Source organism: Physeter macrocephalus, chromosome 2 (genome assembly GCF_002837175.3).
Source record: "Physeter macrocephalus isolate SW-GA chromosome 2, ASM283717v5, whole genome shotgun sequence".
NCBI lineage: Eukaryota > Metazoa > Chordata > Mammalia > Artiodactyla > Physeteridae > Physeter > Physeter macrocephalus.
The window spans coordinates 41,826,509-41,847,727 of NC_041215.1; the positions used below are offsets into that span (position 1 = coordinate 41,826,509).

The following is a 21,219-nucleotide window of genomic DNA, read 5'->3' on the forward strand; positions in this document are numbered from 1 at the left end:
GACACACAATTAGAACTAATAAATGAATTCAGAAACATTTCAGGAAACATGATCAATGTGAAAAATCAGTTATATTTCTATACACTAGTAACTAACAATCCAAAAATAAATTAATAACTTTACCTACAATAACATCAAAAAGAATAAAATACTTAGCAATAAATTTAAGCAAAGAAATCCAGCGCATAATGTGTACTCACCTTTTCTCCTGTTTCCACTACTGGGGTGGAATGTGGCCAGGTACTCAAATACCAGGGCAGGAGGGCTGCTTTCTCTTGGAGCATTTTACAGTGTCAATTCCAGGAGCGGGTCGCTTCATAATGAGCAGGCAGGTAGCATGGTGGCCGAGGAGGGAAGATGGCATTTCATGAGAGGATTCATCTAGTATTTGAAGCACGGACAAGACAGACGTTTTTCCTTTGTTTTATTGAGATAGAATCAACATACAGTGCTATGTCCATTTAAGGTGTACAGCATAATGGCTTGACTTACATATATTGTGAAATGATTGCCACAGTAAGTTTAGTTAACATCCATCCATCATCTCAAATAGATATAAAAAAAGGGGCAGGGGTGAAAAGAATATTTTTTTTTCTTGTCATGAGAAGTTTTAGGATCTCCTTTAGCAACTTTGAGATAAACCATACAGCAGTGTTAACTACAGTCAGAAGACAGATTTTTATAATTTTGCAACTTTAGAGGCTTATGCTGTGCCATTTTGGAAATACATTTGAAAATTTGAAAAGGATTTACCTATTACCTGCCAAGTAGGCATCAGTGAGAGCTTAATTAAATGTAAAGGGATGAAAAAGGGTATTAGAAGCTGCTGTAAATCAAAGAAGGGGTTAAACATTCATAGTTATCTTTAGAGACCCCGTGTCAGAAAAATAACATGGGCTTCCTTACTGGTGAAAGACAGCTTTCTGCTCCTTGACAATTTACAACTTTAGGTATAAACTCTATTCAGCTATAAAGACTTGATGCATCAGTATCTTTGGAAGTCCACAGGGTCAAATTTTCATCCTCATAATGTAGCTGTCGCTCTCCTTTTCCTTGGCTTTCACGTTTTTCAGCAGATTGCTTCTCTCCTCAAAGACTCTGTTTCTTCCCCAGCGTCATAGCACCCAGCTCCCCGAGTGTATGCAGTGACCTTCATATTCCCGCAGTGGGTGATGGTGTTCTCTGTCTGGAATTTGCAGCTCTCCAGGGTGCGGTGTCAGCTAACCTTTCCAAGCTGTTTCCTCCTGCCCTGCTCTGAGTCTGCTGCTTTAGCCACATTGATCCTCTCCCCCTCCCACACCCGCTCAGACATTGATGTTTGATTGGTTGCTCTTACCCACTGGGGGTAGATTTCCTTTCTTAGTAGGACACTCAGGATTAAAAAAACATAGGATAAAAGATCTGTTTTCCATCTCTGGTCTCAAAAAAGATTCTGTACCTACTATTAACAATCATTACCCCGCTTTCAACCTCCCTTTCCCCCAGTCCGAAGCAGCCACTAACCTACTTTCTGTCTGTATGAATTTGCCTGTTCTGGACATTTCATATAATATGTGGTATTTTGTAATTGGCTCCTTTCACTTAGCTTAATTTCTTCAAGGTTTATCCATGTTGTGGGATGAATCAGTACTTCATTCCCAGTATGGCTGAATAATACCCCATTGTGTGGATGTATATTTTGTCTATCCATTCATCCACTGATGAACATTTGGATTGTTTCCAGTGTTCAACTTTTGGCTCTCATGAATAATGCTGCCATGATCTTTTGTGTGGGTCTAGGTTTTCATTTGTCTTGGGTATCTACCTAGGAGTGGAATTGCTGGGTCAAAGGGTAACTCTATGTTTAACTTGTTAAGGAACTGCTAGACTGTTTTCCAAAATAGCTGCATTATTTTCTATTCCTACCAGCAGTGCTTAAGGGTTCTCATTTCTCTATGTTCTTGCCAACACTTGTTATGACCTGAATTTCTGATTATAGCCATTTCAGTGGATGAAGTGATATATCATGGTGGTTTTCATTTACGTTTCCCTTATTGCTAATGATGATAAACTTTTTTTTTCATGTCACTGTCAGGTGTTTAACCCCAGCTGTTTTCTGCCCAATACACATATGTGTTCCTAGGTGTGTGATTACCATCCTTTTCTGCCTGAATATTCGAAGGGATGTGACATGCTTGTATCAGTAGCAGTACCTGGGGGCCTATCAGAATGGAGGGGGTGTGTGTGTGTGTGTGTGTGTGTGTGTGTGTATTTTACATATAGTAGTGTGTATATATAAATAGCAAACACCTAATTCATCCCCCCCCACCCCGGTTTTCCTCTTTGGTAACCGTAAGTTTTCTAAGTCTGTGAGTCTATTTCTGTTTTATAAATAAATGCATTTGTATCCTTTTTTAAAAAATTCCATATATAAGCGATATCATATCGATATGATATTTATCTTGTTCTATCTGGCTTTCTTCACTTAGTATGATAATTTCTAGGTCCATTCATGGCATTATTTCATTCTTTTTTATGGCTGAGGAATAGTCCATTGTCTACATATACCACATCATCTTTATTCTTTCATCTGTCGATGGACATTTAGGTTGCTTCCATGTCTTGGCTGTTGTAAATAGTGCTGCAGTGAACATTGGGGTGCATGTATCTTTTTGAATTAGAGTTTTCTTTGGATAAAGGCCCAGAAGTGGGATTGTAGGACCATATGGTAGCTCTATTTTTAGTTTTCTGAGGAACCTCCATACTCTTCTCCATAGTGGCTGTATCAATTTACATTCCCACAAACAGTGTAGGAGGGTTTCTTTCTCTCCACACTGTCCTCAGAACTTATTATTTGTAGACATTTTAATGATGGCTATTCTGACCGGAGTGAGGTGATACCTTATTGTACTGAGAATCTTAATCCTAGGTCTTCTTTTTAATTCTGTTTTACCAATGAAAGGTAAAACAGTATTAATGTTAGCTTCAAAGCTTAATTAGGTAGAAATTCTGCAAAAATAAATAAACAAACAAATGACCCAGGGTATAACAGAAGAAAGCATAAATAATCTAGGATTATTTGGCTGTTACTGTGGTTTGAAATTTTTGACATTGATTATACTTGGCAATGTGTTTTCACAGTCCTCACAACTTCATTTTTTTTACACATTAACACCATCCTTGAAAAGCTGTGCACCATTGAACAACTGTTCATTGAATATGATTTTCCTGTTGACTTCCATTATGCCTATAGTGTTTGCTTATGGGCAATACTGTAGCTCCAGGTTTTTAGCAAGTCCCTGAGGCCCTTGGAGTGCTTATTCAGAGCCGAGTAAAAACTGATCATTTTATTCTTCAGGGTTGACTCTTTGGATTTCTGGTGTAGAATGTGAATATGGCGATGATGGTGGTCATGTGCCTTTTAATACCAAGAGCCAGAGTAGTGGAAACAGTCTTGACCCAGAAGACAGAAGCCTGGGTTGAATGTGCAGAATGTGTTGTGCGTGAGAGGTAACTAGTGAATTTTATTAAACCACTGAATGCAGAAGGCAGTTCATCTCTCTAGGCCTTATTATGAATCAGGAAAAGTCAACAGCTTACTAATATGGCTTCAGAAGTCCTCTGCAGCTCTGAAATTCTTTGGTACAGTGATTGCATTTCTAGCTTCTTACATTGGAAAACAAAACCAAACCAACAAAATGCAAACAACTCTTTTCAAGGTACCCGGTGTCCATCCCTGGGGGTCTGTGAGTGTGTCGTGCCCATTATCCATCAAGACTCCCCTGGCTCCTTCAGTGGGCAGAGACCTTCCTGTTCCTGTGGACCCTGGGTCTGGAATATGTGTACATGATTCAGTTATGGAAATGTAATCACTTTTTCATAATGCAAATGTAAAAAGTGGCCCTAAATGAATATTTGCCAACTGAGAATGACTGGTGAGGTCATTCGTAATGGGAGATTGTATTTCACCATGGCTGATCTCTGGCCGATTTATTGCTGGTAACTCCTGACGCGAGCCCGGCTGATGGAGGCGCTGGCAAGAGCATGGTCTCCAGGCTGAGCACGGAGATGAAGTCAGCTTCCGGCTGGTGCAGTGCTCACGTGGGCACCCTGCAGGGGCCATCTGATAACTGGGGCCACGTGTTCCTATCGGGTGTTCGGAGAGAAACACTACCTTGTCCTACACACAAAACAGAATTGCTGGAGACCCTTTATCTTTTGAGAGGAAATATGCTTGGGGTACCTTTGGGCCGAATCGAGCCCTCCGTCATGAAGATGGTTATCTTAGCTGCTGGCAGAGGAACTGGACCAGGAGATCGAACTCGGTTTCCTAAAACTTCCGGGGGTAGACAGATGGTCACGTTTTTTGAGAGTTCTGAGAGATTTTTAAACTTCCTTTTTCATCTTCCGTTAAAATAGCAATGGTGAAGAAATCGGGCACCCTTAACCTATCTGATGCCTGTTCAGTTCTAGATAAAAAAATCAATGGCACTGTGTTTTACAAGTTCTTAAAAAGAAGTGCCATTTCAAACACGTCGTCTCTGCTAATTAATATTCAGATACGTCGTCTTTGCTATAATTAATATTCAAACACGTCATCTTTGCGATAATTAATATTCAGACACGTCGTTTTTGCTGTAATTAATATTCAGACACGTCATCTTTGCTATAATTAATATTCAGATACGTCGTCTTTGCTATGATTAATATTCAGACACGTTGTCTTTGCTGTAATTAATACTCAGAAAAGTGAGCCTTGCCAAAGGAGGCTCTCTTGGGAGGGTCAACTTTCATTCTAAAATAACTATCTTGTGTGTAGGGCTCACAAAACACCTCTCCCCCTCTCCACCGCCTCCCCCTTGGTTCCCACTACCCCACACACACATCCACTGCCCTCCCCTCCCCTCCCCTCCATGTCCTCACTTTATCATCACCACCCAGGAGCATGTAGCCACGTTTCTTACGGGTGGTGCCACCCGCAAGTATTTATAGAATCGGATTAAGGGTGACACCTGGCTGCCAGCCTTGTTTGTTGTGAGCCTCTTTTTATAACCATATTTCTGGAGCTCTTTTGTTCAGCAAAGTCAGGAAAGGTTATCATGAACTTGAAATAAGTTTGTAGTAGGTGAGTGTTTTGTGATGTTGCATAGTTGATAGTTGATGACTTTAAAAACATGACAGCATCTCCATGTGTATGTATTGAACTTGGCAGCTAAAACTAAAGGTATCCTTGTATGGTACCCAATGGATCTTGTGTTTGATTTGTAAATACATCAGGACAGTTAACATATGACTCATTACGATCATATCTCACAAAACTGCAAGCCTCTCTTTTTAAATACTAATAAAGTATGAATATCAGTCATTCACATGGGGGATAGGCCACTTCCTCCCTCCCTGCCTTGGCAATGAGTCTTCTTTCACTGCTCCTCCTCCTGACATTTTTCCTTGTGTGGAACCCAGATTCCTTTGGCTTGTTTAGTGTGTGGTCCGGAACTCTTGAGTTTCTGGTTCAGAGATTCCCAGTGAGGACCGCCCACCCCCTTTCTTCCGTGGATCTTTCTTCTGCTTCTCTGGAACTGGGGCTCTTCATCCCTTTGTTACATTTGTTCATCTGTCTAAAAAAATACAGTGGAGTTGCCAGGGTGCCAGGCAGTAGGTTGGGTGCTGGGCCACAGCCCCGAGGGTGGGTGTCCTGCCTTCCAGGAGGCTACACTCGAGGAGGGGGCTCTGCTGACATGTGCCTCGCTCTGCTGTATGTGGTCCCTCCCCCTAGCCCTGGGGAGCTCCTCCAGGGTATGGACCATGTCTTTCAAGGTTGCAGCTTTGACGTCGAAGCACATGGCAAGCAGCAGTCTTTTGAGAGATGTTCCAAGCGGCTGTGGGCTGAGTTTGGAGGTAGACGCTGAGGAGTTTGAAGCGTCTCCTTTCCAAACTATAAGATGAGGTAATTGTCTTCCTTGCTCAGGAGGATGTGGTGAGTATAAAATGTGATAATGTGTGTGCCAACACTTTAGAAAGGCTGTTACTGTATCAAGGGAGGTCACGATTGTCCACCTCTGTTTCCTGTTTGACCCTTTTCGGTTCTCACAGTCCCTTTGAGACTGTCTTTACCATTTACTTCTGCCCTATTCTCTCCCACTTTCCTTCCTTCCTTGGGCCTAGAGGAAAGCATGAGTTAAAAACATCTATGTGGAAAAAATAAATCTATGTGTCTGCTTCCATATCTCTTTGTCTCTGTCACTTCCAGATATGTATTTGAAATGCCGTTGTGTCTCTCTCAATCTGTGTTTGCATGTTAGGACCATCGGGGAGAATGTGGCTCCACGCTTGATGGGAACACGCTGCTCTGAGTGTGTTTATGGCATCTTTCGTCACTTCTCCTGCTGTACATGTGCTCTTCCTGAGTTGTAAGCATTTTGGATAATAAGAAAAATGTTCTCTTAGATTAAACCTAATATTTGACCTCCTACTACCCTGATAAAACAACAGAGTTTTTGCACCTAGGGTCCCCTGCCTTTTTTCTAATACCTGGTTGACGGTACCATAGAATCAGTTCAGAGGTGAAGTTTTCAGTGTAAGATGCTACTTGGGCTGGTGTATGAGGGTAAGAGATGAAACTGAATCCTAAACAGTAGTAAGAGCTGAGCTTCTTTGCTTACATTAACATCTTTTTTTTCCTTTGCCCTTTCACCGTTTAAAAAAAAAAAGATGACCTGTGTGAGAGGGTGGGGTGAACAGCAGGGAGAGCCTTCTAGTAATGTATCTTGGCAGAATCCTGGCACCTTTTGTGGGGAGGGGCCTCATTAAGCTAAGTGTCCCCTGAAAAGCAGTCACGTTAACCTCTTTTGGCCTGAATTTTTGTGTTTTTTTTTAACCAGCCTTAGGTTGGAGGCTCTTGCAAATGTAGAAGAAATGTCTCCTGTGGACACAAAGGAATGAAAACATGATTCATTGAGCTTTTGTCACTGTGATGGAAACAAGACAGGGAGCTGTCCTGTGGGGTGTGCTGAAACTCCTCAGGGCCTGGGAGGTGATGGAGGGTCTTGCTCAGGTTACTTACTGGGGCTTGGATTCTGTGAGCAGCTCGGCCCCACGGCACTTCCTGTGTCTCCCTTTCACAGATCCCTTCCACCCCAGAGCCTCAAGTCATCGAACTACACTTTTGGAAGCCACTGTCTATTCAAACCCATCACTGTGTAACAAAATAATGAGAAAGTTCCTCATAAGATCGTGGAAATGCAGAGGAGCCCCTGTTGGATTAGCTGACACACTGCTGCTTGGAAGAGGAGTAAAAAATGCTGGTCTAGCAGGGGTCTCAGCTCAGTCTCATTCTCCCTGAGCCCAAGGGTCAGGCGGGGGATGGAGGGGAGGCAGGCAGAACATGCGCATGTTTATTCCGCCCAGCAGCGTTCACTGAGTGCCTGGTGATGGAGCAGAAAGCCCTAACGTTCCCACCTCCTAGGAGGGGAGGTGAACAGATGTGAACAAGAGAACAGGTTTGCTCACTGTGGTGGGAGGGCCAGGAGCCAGAGGGCAGCACTCAGCCCTGACTCAGCCCTGACTCAGCATGGGGATGGAGAAGGATCGGGGCTCTCTTCAGGTGGGGGCGCTCGAGCTAGGTCTTAAAGGAGGAGGGGCTTTAAATGGGTCGAGGAAACCGGGAGGGGTGACAGAAAGGGCACGCCGGACAGGGGAGTGCCTGCAGATGTCCTTTAAAAAGTCAGTTCAGCAGGTCTTTGCAGAAGCGAGGATCCTCATTTGGGGAGTCTCTAAGCATGGCCAACACTGGGGGTCTGTGCCTGTTTTTGTAAATAAAGTTTTATTGGAACACAGCCACAGCCATCCTCCCCATCTTGTCTGTGGCTGCTTTCTTGCTAAATCCCAGACAGAGACCATGTGGCCTGCTCAGCCTAAAATATTTATGGTCCAGCCCTTTACGGAAAAAGTTTGCTGACTCTTAGCATAACATTTTTTTTATTTCTTGAAACTCTTAAATGAAGGGGACCCACACTGCCAGCAACTAGGCTTTGCCTGCAGCCTTCACGGACCTGCTGGTTTATTTTAACACTCGGCGATTTCTCTCCGTCCCGCGCTGCCATACCTCCAACTCACCTTATTTCAATAACTTCTGGCTCTGAACATCTGGAACTAGAATAATACCTCTTGTGTGTAAAGAAAGGGGGGTAATTTACCCCGAGTATCTCAGATGTCTGATTATCCCAACCCTCGGCTGTTTTCGACTCTGCTTAATTTCTCAGAACCTCTGTTGCATCTTACTTGCTTAAGTAGTAAACAAAATTGGAATTTAAAATAGTGATAGGAGCAGTAGTCATTGGAGAGCACTTCTCTTCTTTGGTGAGGGAGCCTGTCTGTCAGTGGATTCTGGAGCTGGCTGTCCCCGTACACATGAGAGAGAAGGTGAGCTTTAGGGAGAGCCACCATTCAAGCTTGCATTTATCTTAAAAACAAAGAGAATGCATTTCCAGAAGCATGTGCATTTGAAATATTGCTTTCCTGGGTATAGTGAGTGAAAGTTGTGTGGAATTATATAGCAAATGCCAACTTTTAAGCACCTGCCATGGTCTGTGGTATCATGTGATGGGAGTGCCAGAGCAGGCTTTTTACAAACGTTAACTTATTTAATAAGACCTGGATGAAATAGAGGTGCAGTTATTCCGATTTTACAGATGGGGAAACAAAGCCTCCAACAAACTAAGTGTCTTCCATGTTAACAACTAACTGACACTGCCTCCGACCTATGATAAGGAGGATATTGATTTTACACTCCAGTTATCCTTAGGTTGATATTGTAGTTTGGGATCTAATTTCCGATTAGTACTTGGTATAGGAAACTGTCAGCAGTGAGTAATTGGGACATTTTCCAAGCATGTCCAGAAAATATAGTTGGTCCAAAAACAGAAGCATGTAGGTTTAGGGTTGTCGGCCTTTCCAGCGGAAATGATCGTTCCTAAACAAAAAACTGATCGTAACTATCTTCTCCTTAAAACTTTTCAGTGCTCCGCCACCCAGGCCCTAGTACAAAGACCAGAGTCTGTTTTGGTGCTTCAGGCCTTTCTGGTTGGGCCCTGCCTCTCAGTACCTCGTACTAATTCACTCCAGTCAGACCAGGTCCTGCATTTGGATGTTTCCCTGAACACCATCTCTACCTTGTCCCTCTACCTGGCTCACTCTTTCATCTTCACATCTCAGCTGAGATGTCACTGGATCCAGAGAAGCCAGGTGTCCTTCCCTTGCCCCGCCCTAACATAAGGCCTTTTACACTGCTGTTCAGTTGTTTACTGGTTTGTCTGTTGTCCATCACTAAAGCTTCTGGGAGGAATTCTTTTTAGTTTTGACTCTGTAGTTACAAGGAATAGGAATCTACTCTAGCTTGCTAATACAAAGGGAGTTTATTGGGAGGAAATATTGGAAGAATAAGGAGAACTTGGTGGAAATTTAAGAACCGGGTCTGTAAGAAGCTGCACCTTGCAGATGCATCTTGTGGCTTTCTGCTCCTCTGCACATGGTTCTCTTCGCCTTTCTCTCTCCTGTGGGCTGCCTCAGCTCAAGCGCACGTCTGTTTTGTTTTATTGAAATATAGCTGATTTACAGTGTTGTGTTAGTTCCAGGTGTACAGCAAAGCGATTCATATATATTTTTTTCAGATTCTTTTCCATTATAGGTTATTACAGGGTTTCCTTATCGTTTATCTGTTTTATATATAGCACTGTGTATCTATTAATCCCAGACTCCTAATTGATCCCCCCCCCCACTTCCCCTTTGGTAGCCATAGGTTTGTCTTCTATGTCTGTGAGTCTGTTTCTGTTTTGGAAATAAGTTCATTTGTACCACTTTTTTAGATTCCATAAGTGATAAGCACACGTGTTCATGAAGCTGCCCATGGCCTCAGTTTGTCCTCATAGCCTAACCTGGCCTCGCCGGCCCTGTGACCCTCCTAATCTCATGGCTTCATTTCCTGCCCCCCACTCATATGGTTTCTCAGTTTCCCAGTTGAAGATTTTCAGGCAAGCACTCTGGTTGGCCCGGCTCACCCTTTGCGGCTGGGCCATGCATGTCACAGGTCTCTGGCCAACCTGGAGGTGGGCTCTGGTTGGGTCAGGTCCTCCCTGCAGACCAGTCAGAACTGTCGTCAGCTGGAGGGGCTCCCAGGATAGACTTCTCTTTTCCTTTTCTCTCTCTGACCCTCACTTGCAATAAACTTGATAGTATCCTTTGTTCTTTTTCCTCCTTTTCAGATATCATTAATGGAGCTCAAGAAAAATGCATACTGCCTCCTATGGATGGCTACCCCCACTGCGAGGGGAAAATCAAGGTAAGGCAGAGGGATGTCCATTCATCCCCGTCCTCCTCAATCTGCACGAACAGCCCCTTGCTTCCCCTCCCCTCCCTTCTTCTCCCCAGCGATACAGATGGACAAGCGAGCCCTTCAAGGGAGTCATTTAAGGGGCGCCTCAGTCTTGCCATTTAGGGGCTGTGGCCATGATAACCCTTCCCTGCTTATGCCAGCTCTGTGGGGTTAGTAAACAGTGACTAAGTGGTCAGACTGAAAGGGCTGGGCCATTGCAGGCACCTGCGGTGGCTTTGAAGCTGTCACTACCACCCCCTTCCCATTCTCCAGCAGGTGATCCTTCAAGGGCCAAAGACAAGGGGCTGCCATTATTTAGTATCCACCTTCCCTCTGCTCCAGGCCTCTGCTGTGAGGTCTCCAGATTGAGATTTAAATGTCACATTTGCATGTGCAGTCGAGTACCCAGACACTCTTGGCCACTTTGACTCTTAACATTTTTTTTTCCATCCCATTTATACGGCCAGCCCTTGGGGAAGACCACTCCCCTTCTCAGTAGTTTGCAGAGAAGAGTTACTATTCAAGTGTCACGTAGGATGGTGAGACCAAACCACAGAGCATTTACCTAGCCTCCATTTGGGACTCACCACACGCTGAGCTCCTGCCCTCGTCCGTGCACTCTCTTCCAGGCACTGTGCTGAGGCTTGTGAAACTGTCGTTCTCCGGGGAGGGGACTCTGATGCCGGGGTTCATTAGGCACTTGCTCTTGATGAAACGCTCCTTGCCGTTGCTTCTCCCGGGCTGCACTGCAGGGTGTGTCTCATGGCCTCTGTCCACTCCAAAGGCCTCTGCTAAGGCCCAGCTCAAGCCGCGATCGTCCAAGAGCTGAGCATCTGTCTCCTGACCTCAGCTCAGGGATCCTGAGCTTCAGGCCACAGCTTGAGCCATGCCCCTCCCTCTCTGTGCCCTCGCCTTCTCTGTTGGCCAGTGTGCCTGGCTGCAGAGATCAGGCTGCTCATTAGTGTTCTCACCTTCTCTGGTTGTTTCAGTGGATGAAAGATATGTGGCGCTCGGATCCCTGCTACGCAGAATACGGAGTGGACGGGTCCACCTGCTCTTTTTTTATTTACCTCAGTGAGGTGAGGAGCTTCTTGTGGCTTTGTGGGCTGGGGGCGGATGGTCTGTTCTGTAGCTAAGCCTGGAATTTGAAAGGCCGAAAAACGGGTATTGTTTTCACATGAAGGGCCTATGATTTCCTTCTGCATTACTCTCCTCTGTCCCCAAGTAGCTTGACTTTTTTTTTTTTTTCCCTTGAGGGAGGAATAGTCTGAGTTCACTATTTAATTTTTTCCCAATTTAAAAAAAAAAGTAGTAAAATACACCTAACAAAAAAATGTAGTAAAACTTCTTAACCATGAAGTGTAAAGTTCAGTGGCATTAAGTCCATTCACACTGCGACCATCACCACCATCCATCCATCTCCAGAATGCTTCATCTTGCCAACCTGAGACTCTGTTCCCGTTAAACAGTAACTCCACGTTCCCTCCCTTCTCCCAGCCCCGGCAGACACCCTTCTACTTTCTGCCTCTGACTCTGACTACTCCAAGTACTCGTATAAGTGCAGTGTACAGTATTTGTCTTTTTGTGATGGACTGATTTCACTTTGCATAGTGTACTCAGGGTTCATCCATGTTGTACATGTGTATGTCCTTCCTTTGTAAGGCTTAATAATATGTTCCATTGTGTGTATAGACCACATTTTGTTACCCATTCATCTGTCAAATGGACCCTTGGATTGCTTCCACCTTTCAGCTCTTGTGAATAATGCTGTTATGAACGTAGTGTACACATAATTCTTTGAGACTCTGCTTTCAATTCTTTTGGGTATAGATCCAGAAGCAGAGTTGCTGGATTATATGGTAATTACATTTTTAATTTTTTGAGGAACCACCAAACTGTTTTCCACAGAGGCTGCACCATTTTACATTCCCACCAGCAGTGCACAAGGGTTCTAACTTCTCCACATCCTCGCCAGCACTTGTTATTTTCTGGGTTTGTTTTTTTTTTTAGTGGCCATCTGAATGGGTTTGAGGGGGTATCTCACTCTGGTTGTGGTTTGCATTTCCTTAATGATTAGTGATGTTGAGCATATTTTCATATGCTTATTGGCTGAGTTAGGTATTTACTTACGGGCTGAATTATTTACTTTTACCTTTTTTTCCCCTTTTTATCTGAACTTCATTTGTACCCTTGAATTTAAATAGCAGCTTTTTTCCCTTTTTTTTTTTTAAGGGCTACAGGGTGTTTTACAGACCACATGGAATTTATTTCATGCTTTAGCAATCTCCATTTCACCTTTAGAAAGGTTGAGGGGATAGGGTGGGGTTAAGACTTTATCCAGCGCCAAGTACTGGGAGAGAACTGAGTAGGGAAAGAAAACTCACGGGCTCCCCACCTCCCCACCCCCATTATGGGCAGGGGCAGCAGCCCTAGGGGCTTGTGAAATGGACGCTGGCTAATTTCTGAGGATGTGCACTTGGCAGGCTCTTGACTGCCTTTTTTTTTTGATTCGGGCCCCCTGGTTTTGGTACTCTTGCTGTTTAACCAGTAGTTTAATAACAGCTCCCTGGTGATGCCATGCAGAAAGGAGAATGCCTCCATTTTGAAACTAAATGAAATGTTTTTGCCATAGTTTCCCTTGCGGGATTCAGGTACCTCTTCTCTCTGGTATAAGGTGACAGGGACAGTTTTTGGGATGGAGGCCAAGCCAGTATTGCTATAGGGCATGTGGCCCTGCAATCTGTGGGGTTTGTCCCTCTTCTGCACTCTTACTTCTCTTTCTTCTGTAAGATCCAGTCAGACTTTTTTTGCCAAGGTTGCTCCATGGCCACCACAGGGCCATCATGGGAACCGTCAGAGTTAATGACAGTTAAAATGCCTCTTGGAAATGAAAAGCACTGAGATTTGGGTGTGTGATGTTCCTCATTAGGAGGCTGCTGGGCAGTTGACTTTGTAGCTTGTATTTGAGTGTGTTTGGAGCTTGGGTGGCCTGGGGCCGGCCTCATTTTCTCCTCCAGAGGAGTACGGCCTGGGGCTACGGGTGAATCTTCACTCTCCTGAGAAGTCAGTTAGAGGCACCTTTCCTGCCCTGAGGAAAAAGTTCCTCATTTAGTTCAATTTTCAAAAGTTTTCTTCCCATTTCCATTTCATAGAATTTAGCCAGAGTCTTACCGGGCTCCCTGATGGACAAGCTGAGCTAGTTTCATGCCTTCCAGCATATGGTGGGAAGGGGTGGGGGTAGGACTGCCGAGGTAAAGGGAGAGGAAGAGGATTTGACGTGCTCACTCTAGCCTGGGTCTTCATCTCCCAAGCCAGAGCTGGGGAGGTGTGGGAGAATGGTCCAGGTGGAGAGGGCTGTAATTATATAGGACCTGGTCCCCTTCCTTTGAAACTGCCACCCTACCCCTACTGACAGGGAAGGAAGGACCTAGTTAAGATGAGAGAAAAGGGAGTTTCTGGTGCAGGTAAACTGAGAGGAGTGTGAGATAGATGGGGCTGCATAAAGATGTGATGGATCATGTAGACTTAATATTGGAGCCTGGGTGTTTCATTGCAGAACCTTTAACTATTTTTTCTCCTTTCCGGATGTGGAAGGGTGCTTCATTTGCCTATTCTACGCTCTTCTTATGCAAATGATCAGACTTTTCTTTTTGCTCCACTGAACTCAGTTCAGTGAGCACTTACTGAACATCTGTTGTATTCATCGATTGTCAACAATTACTGAGGACTCATTTGCTTGGCACCATGCTATGCATTCATTATCTTTCAAGTCTAATGGAAGAGGAAGCATGGATACAGGTAATTAAGCCAGGAAGGGGTCCTGGGAAAGAACTAGGAACTTCTTTTTCAAAGTTTTAATCTGAAAATTACCTTGAAACTCTGGCCTTTAAAAAAAATTTTCCATTTTATCAAAGCATCTTAATAGGGATCCTATAAGAGAGGAAAATTTAACCAACATGGCCAATTTAATGAGGCCTTAGAGCCTCATAGCTGACTTCAGCTTCTGTTTCTAATGCTTTCTAAACACTATGCTCTTGGAAAAGTTGCCCTCTTTGTGCCTCAGGTTCTTCCTTTATCATATGTTTTAATTTTGCTTTTAAAGGATACTACCATGAGAATTCCTGAACCTCTATGGGAGCATGCTTAGAGTAGAACCTGGCAAATAAATGAACTCGATTTGTAGAACTGACACTTTTATGATAGGTTTTTTAGTTTGTTTGTTTTTTTACTTCTCTGGGGGGAGTGGTTATTTATTTTGATTGAAGTAAAGTTGATTTACAATGTTGTGTTAGTTTCAGGTGTACAGCGAAATGATTCAGTTGTGTATAGTTATATATTCTTTTCCAGATTCTTTTCCCATGTAGGTTATTACAAAATATTCAGTATAGTTCCCTGTGCTATACAGTAGGTCCTTGTTGATTATCTGTTTCATATATAGTAGTATGAATATGTTAATCCCAAATTCCTTATTTATTCCTCCCCCTCACCTTTCCCCTTTTGTTTTCTGTGTCTATACATGATAGGTTTTTGATATTGCCATTATTTGAGTACAGTTGTGGGGTGTCACTTAGCCTGTGACATTTTATGTGGGACCTTGATTCTGTCTTAGAATTGGAATCAATTTCAGGTTCTCATTCACCAATCTCATTTAATTTTAGATCCCTAGGCTTCTGGTAACATAGAAATTCAGTTGTTCCCCTTGACTTCCTTTCTCAGGATGTGCAACTTGTTCACAGTTAAATCGTGATTCGGATGCATGGAACAGCAGTGCCCCTCTGCCGTTGCCTACGTGAAATTATTAGAGATGTTTCCTAAAGCCAGTTAATTGTGTTCTAGTATTCTGTAAATCCTGGACAACATCTATGGCTTTGTGGTGACGTATTTTGTCTAGTTTTTTTTTTTCTCTTGCTTTCTTGAAACTTTCCATCTTTTGTTACTTCATTTAACCTGTATCGTATGCCAGGTTACTCTTGCAATTGGTAAAAATGATTGAGAGAGACATCTTCATTTGATTTGTTTACTTGATCAGTGGATGTACTGGTGACTTTCTTTTCTTAATCCTCACTGAAGAGCCAGTTCTTGTTTCCATCTATGTTTAACTGCAGAGCTTTGACAGATATAAAAGAGGACATGAAGTAAAATGTCTCCTGTATAGTCAGTCACCGGTTGAACTGAGGCATTTAGATTCAGACCAATCTTAGGAGATAGTGCTCTTCCTGCATTTTTCTTTCCTCCAGTTGTCTCAGTGTGCCAACTCTGCTGAATTATGGGAGTATAAACTTCTGCTTTTACCTTCACCAACTTGTAGTCTCCCAGCCTTTTATGGGAAACCCCAGGAGGTAAAGCCATCAGTGTTTCCCCTTCCATTATCCCCACGGATGCTTGTCATATGTCTGATGCTGTATTAGGGACTGGGTGTGATGCTAAAAGTCTCATCATTGCCCTTGTTGAGTGGCAGACAATAAGAATGAAACATGGCTGAGCTGCACTGTGTGCCTGGCACCTCAAATACACAGCGTCATTTCAACCTCTCCCCAGCTCTGAGTAGTAGAGAGCCGCGTCCTAGAGGCTCCGAGAGGTTAAGTTGCTTAGTGCTTCTGCATCGACCATTCCAGTTGCCCTTTCATGTCAAACGAAAGCTGAACTCAAGGGAAGTCGTTTGTCACCATTGCCTTTGCATTCAGTTCTATGCTCAAATCCACCTGTGTTTGAAATATGGCTCTAAGTTAGCTGGTTTCCATTAATCAGTCTTCATTGCTAGTTTTGAATACTCATAATTTTAATACTTTATCCCCCCCCCCCAAAAAAAAAGAAACGGCGCCAATCCTCCTGAACATATAACTCATGGAAACCAGGTACTTAGCCATCGCAAGTGGTGAGGGTTGAAAGAATGATGCGTTAAGCAGCCTTGCATTTCCAGATCATCGAGCAGTGCATTTTCTGTGTCTGTTTTTGTGAGCCATGTAACTAACTACTCCCATTATAGGCACAAGACCCTATAAAGTAATTACTCTAAATGTCATTGTTTCAGGTATTATTAACTTAGCCCTCTGCAGAGCCTTTTACTGCTATCAGCTTTTACAAAATTGAGAATAAATTTCTTTACCCCTGTTGATATTATGTTGATAGATGGTGCTGATATATTTGACTCCCACACATTTTTGCTATTTACACAATTATTCTAGCAACTAGCAACCATCATACCCTGCCAGACTTCTTAATTTGTTTGTACTGTTTTTTTTAAGCACTTGTGTTGCCACTGGAAGTATAGTTTGCTCTGAAATAATCAAATTGCTCAGTGATTGATTGCTAGATCTTAGGATGTATACAAGGTGTTGCTTCTAATGCCAATTTGGACTGGTTGAGTGAGTGTGTATGTGTGTGTGTGTGCGCGCCTGCCTGTGTGTGTGACTCCCTCATAAAGGAACAAAAGAAGCAATTTCATGCCTTACTCATGAATCTGTTTCTTATATTTCAGAAACAACAGGCATAAAGGTCTCTTCCTCTTTCTGTTCGCCCTTGGCAATAAGTAAAACTAATATCGGCTGAGCGTGCTATTAACCTTGAGTTTAAATTCAGCGTACTTAATCCCTTGATTAATGCCAAGATTAATGTCCAGCAGCAAAGGTTGAAAGCTTAAATGTTTGTGACTGTGAGCATGAAATGAAATCCTAATAACCAGTACAGTGATTTGGATTTATGGGCTGTGTTGGCTGCTAAAGATACCTTGGAAATGGTGTCGCACAAACTAATGTGTCAAAGTGGGCAACAGTAAAGAATTGACTGTTTAGGTTGCAGGAAGAAATCCGAATGAGAAAATATAACTAACATTTGGGACGGGTCAAGGAGTACTTTAAAAATGCCACTAGACTGTTGCCTGAGAATACCCCCCCACACCTTTCAAATGTCTAGCCCTTGACATAGGAAATTCTCTTTCTGTGAGATAATATTTTTTTGGCGGTACCGGAGGTGACAGAGATTTATGATCGTGTTCTTTGCACTTCTTGAATTCAGCCTTTACTTTTATCTTTTTCATCTATGTGTTGTTGTGGCTCTTATTACCTGAATTCTAAGACATATGCAGAAAAAGGATTTTTTTTAAACAATCCCAAGTTTACAGAACAGCATTTGTCATCAGCCTGATTGATCTCTCAATTTCCCCCAACCTCTTCCTTCTCCCAAGTTCATCCTCTTAGTGACACCTCCTCTTTGTCCGTAGTTTCATATACTACAACATTTAGTTTTATATCTTTCTATTTCTTTTTTTTTTTCACATACTACAACATTTAGATTGAGATTCTTACTCTGACCTCTACCTTAAACAAAAATTTAAGGGTAAATGGCAGGAATTGCCAAACCCCAAACCAACACCTCTTTGCTGCTTGGAATACATGTGGCAGACTGGGGCTTTGATGCAGTCATCTCCAATTTGTTTTTTACAAACTTTTAAATATTGTCTCTGATCATTTATTTCTATTATATACCAATAAAATATTTGTAAAGTTTTATGTTTTAAACTGTTTTTAATATGGAAAATTTCAAGATATGTAAAAGAGATGGGTGTAAGGAACCCCCATGTGCCCATGACTCACATTCAATAATTGTCAATTCGTGGCCAATCTCATTCATTGACACCTCTCCCAGTTCATTATTTTGAAGCAAATCCCAAAGATCTCATCATCTGTGAATGTTTCACTGCGTACCTTTAAAAGAGGCTCTTTTAAAACATATAATTCCTAATACTATTCCATATTTTAAAAATTATGGAATTCCTTAACATCATCAAATATCAGGTTAGTATCCACATTTCTTGTAAATTAAAGTTTATTTATTTGAACAGAGTTTCAAGCAAGGACCATAAATTACCGTTGTTGGTGTCTCTTAAGTCTCTTTAATTTAGGTTTCCTTTCATCTCTTATTTTTTTCCTCTTGTGATTTTTCGCTGAAGAAACTTTATCTGCCTTAGAAGAGTTTGTTGTCCTCTGAATTTTGACGATCATATACCCGTGTTGTTGTATAACCTGGTTCCCTGCCCCTTGTACTTCCTGTAAGTTGATAGTAGAGCTGAGGTTTGATGAGTCAGGCTTAATATTTCTTTCAAAACTGTTTCATGGGTGGTATTAAATACGTCTATTAAGAGGCACATAAATGCCTGGTTCTCTCTCTTTTGGGGGTGTTAGCAGCCATTGATAATCACTGCCTGGATTCATCAGGGATTCCTTTTTAATATATCAGGAATACCCTGCGTAGAGAAATGAGTCCTCATGTGATATTTGGTTACCCTGCGGAACAGTTCCTAAGAGAAATCTTGAGTTCTCTACTGATTGCCTAGCATCTTCCACTGCTGACTAGTAGTTTGTTTGCTTGCTTGTTTGTATGCTTGTTGGTTTTTACCATCATTATGAACTCACTGATTGAAACATATTTGATATGTTTGATCCATTCCAATTATTTTCTTACTAGTTCTCATATTATACCTTCTTTGACCAGTGGGGGCCAATTCACATTGTCTTCTGAGCCCTTTTGACATAACCTAGGAGTTTTTAATAGTTTTGATCTCGTCTGGTATGACAAGAGCTTCCAGGTTCATCTTATATAATTTCTGCCCTAGACCTAGAATCAGCCTTTTCTCTAAGTACCCTTGGTTTCTCTTTAGTGGGAAATGACACTTAGAGACCATCATCTGGGTACCAGAGGAATTCATTGCTATTGGTTTTTTCTGAGTGCTGGGGATATGACAGTGAACAAAAAGACAAACATTTCTTAAAGTTATGTTTTGTAGGAGGAGACAGGCAACAAAAAGTAAAATACATATCTTTTGAATTACAATAGAGCTATGGAGAAAAATGAAACTGAGAGGGGCCTCATGAATGCTCATGAGGAGTGATGGTGTCAGCTTTAGACAGCGTGTTCAGAATATGCCCTACTGAGCAGATGAGAGGAGGACATGTGAGCACCAAATTAGAGGTGAGAGAGTAAGAGGTGCAGATGTCTGGCACAAGTATTTAACAGGCAGGGGGAACAATTCAGTGCAAAGGTCCTGGGGTGACCATCAGTATCCAACGTTAAGAGTGAGTACGTGGAAAGTCATCTCCAGAGAGATTTTTTTGTCTGTTTTGTTCACAGGAATAATAGTGCCTGGCACACATATTTGTTGAATGAATAACTCTATTTAAAGCATTTTTTAAAATAGTCAATAGCTTTTTTGTCTCTTTGTTCTAAGTGGGTGACTTCCCCAGCTATCACCTTTCTAATCTTGAAGAAAACGTAACTGTAAAATTTGTAACATTAAAATCTGCCAGGAACATTAAGTTTGAGACGTGAAGCAAGGGCATGTTGAGCACTTATTAACAATTTTAATATAATGCTCTCTAATATTTTATCTATAAGGGAATGCAGGGGATCAGGTTAGACTATTAGAATGGAACGAGCCAGTTATATTGGAAGGCACAGTTTTCTCGCCCAGCTTTTATTCTTATTGTCACTCTGCATTATTTGCCTGGATCTATGCTTCTGGCAAAATTGCACGTTACCACAAAAGAGGGACTCTGTCCTTGGTCACTGGAATGTGACTACCTTTATAAATGGGGTGACTGTGGCTCTTGTGTCCTCAGTGTGGATGCAGGCCCAGTGAGGCCGGTTCTTCCACTGTGCAATGGAAGAAGCATCTCTCTGTATTGTCTGTGTGATTCACGATGGAGGAATTCGTTTGCTGCCTCTCCTGTGTAAAGGAAATTGACAGGTCTCATCCCACAGAGATTTGGGATGGGTTTTTGAAACTCTGACATCCTGTCATTAGAGCCCCACTGGCTTGTGGTATGTTGAAAACGTGCAGCAATTTCCCTTGAAGTCCTGCCCCTTCCCTAACATCCTGAGTAGCCCTGTCTCGGATCTCCCCAGCCCTCAGGTCTCTCTTGCACATGATCAGTTCCATACTCTCAGTGATATTCCTGCCACCCCTCCCGTGGTATGGGGCAGCATTACATATTATAGAAAATATATGGATAGGTTGGGAGTTTGGGGTTGACACGTACAAACTGCTATATTTAAAATAAAATGCCTTACATGGAAAAAAGAAAAGAAAATACATGGGCCTGATTGCCTATCTGGATCCAGCTCCTACCTGTGTGGCCTGGAACATTCCCTTGAGTTTTCAGACTGGTTTCTCCCCCACTGAAGTCAAGGTAAAGCCTGCCCTGCTTCCCTCAGGGTATTTTGAAAGGTTCTAATGAAACGGTGAAAATAGATAAGTGTCACTTAAATGGAAAAGAGTATCCTTATCGTGAATATCTTAAGTACTCAAGTCGTGTCTTTGATTTTTTTTGTTTACTGTGTAACAAGTAACGATTGAGGACCTGCTGTGTGCCAGGGCCTCCACTCCGGGCTGAGGAAACAGGCCAGCTGAAGTTTCTGTCCTCAAGGAGCTTACATTCGGATGGGACAGCAATTAGTAGTCAACCCGTGGGTCAGATAATTTCCACATGTGGTAGGTGTGCCGAGGAAAAACAGAGTAAGGAGGTAGAGTGGCCAGGGAAGCAGGCCCGGGAAGGCTTTTCAGAGGAGAAGTTGGAGCATAGTGCGGCAGGGAGGGAGGGAGGGAGGCAGGCAGGCATGGGAACTCTGGAAGGAAGAGTGTTTCAGGTAGCGAGAGCACATGCAGAAGTGCTGACGAATGGGGTTACCAGGTAAAATACAAGATGCCCAATGATAATGAATTTCAGGGAAAGAGTGTTTTATTTAATTTTTAACTGTGAGTATATGACAAATACTGCATGCAACATACCAAGAAGAAAAATCATCCTTTGGGGCTTCCCTGGTGGCGCAGTAGTTGAGAGTCCGCCTGCCGATGCAGGGGACGCGGGTTCGCGCCC

General features: G+C 42.8%; 1 protein-coding gene across 6 annotated transcripts in view; it reads left to right on the top strand.

Moving 5' to 3' along the window:
* LOC112062645 (alpha-1,6-mannosylglycoprotein 6-beta-N-acetylglucosaminyltransferase A) overlaps positions 1-21,219 on the top strand; it is a 280,334-nt gene that overhangs the window by 248,496 nt on the left and 10,619 nt on the right. For all 6 annotated transcript variants that reach the window (XM_055087513.1, XM_055087511.1, XM_028501646.2 and 3 more), the window contains 2 exons: positions 10,239-10,315; positions 11,338-11,427. In XM_055087513.1, coding sequence (XP_054943488.1) covers positions 10,239-10,315; positions 11,338-11,427 — 167 coding nt within the window. The remainder of the gene's footprint in view (positions 1-10,238; positions 10,316-11,337; positions 11,428-21,219) is intronic.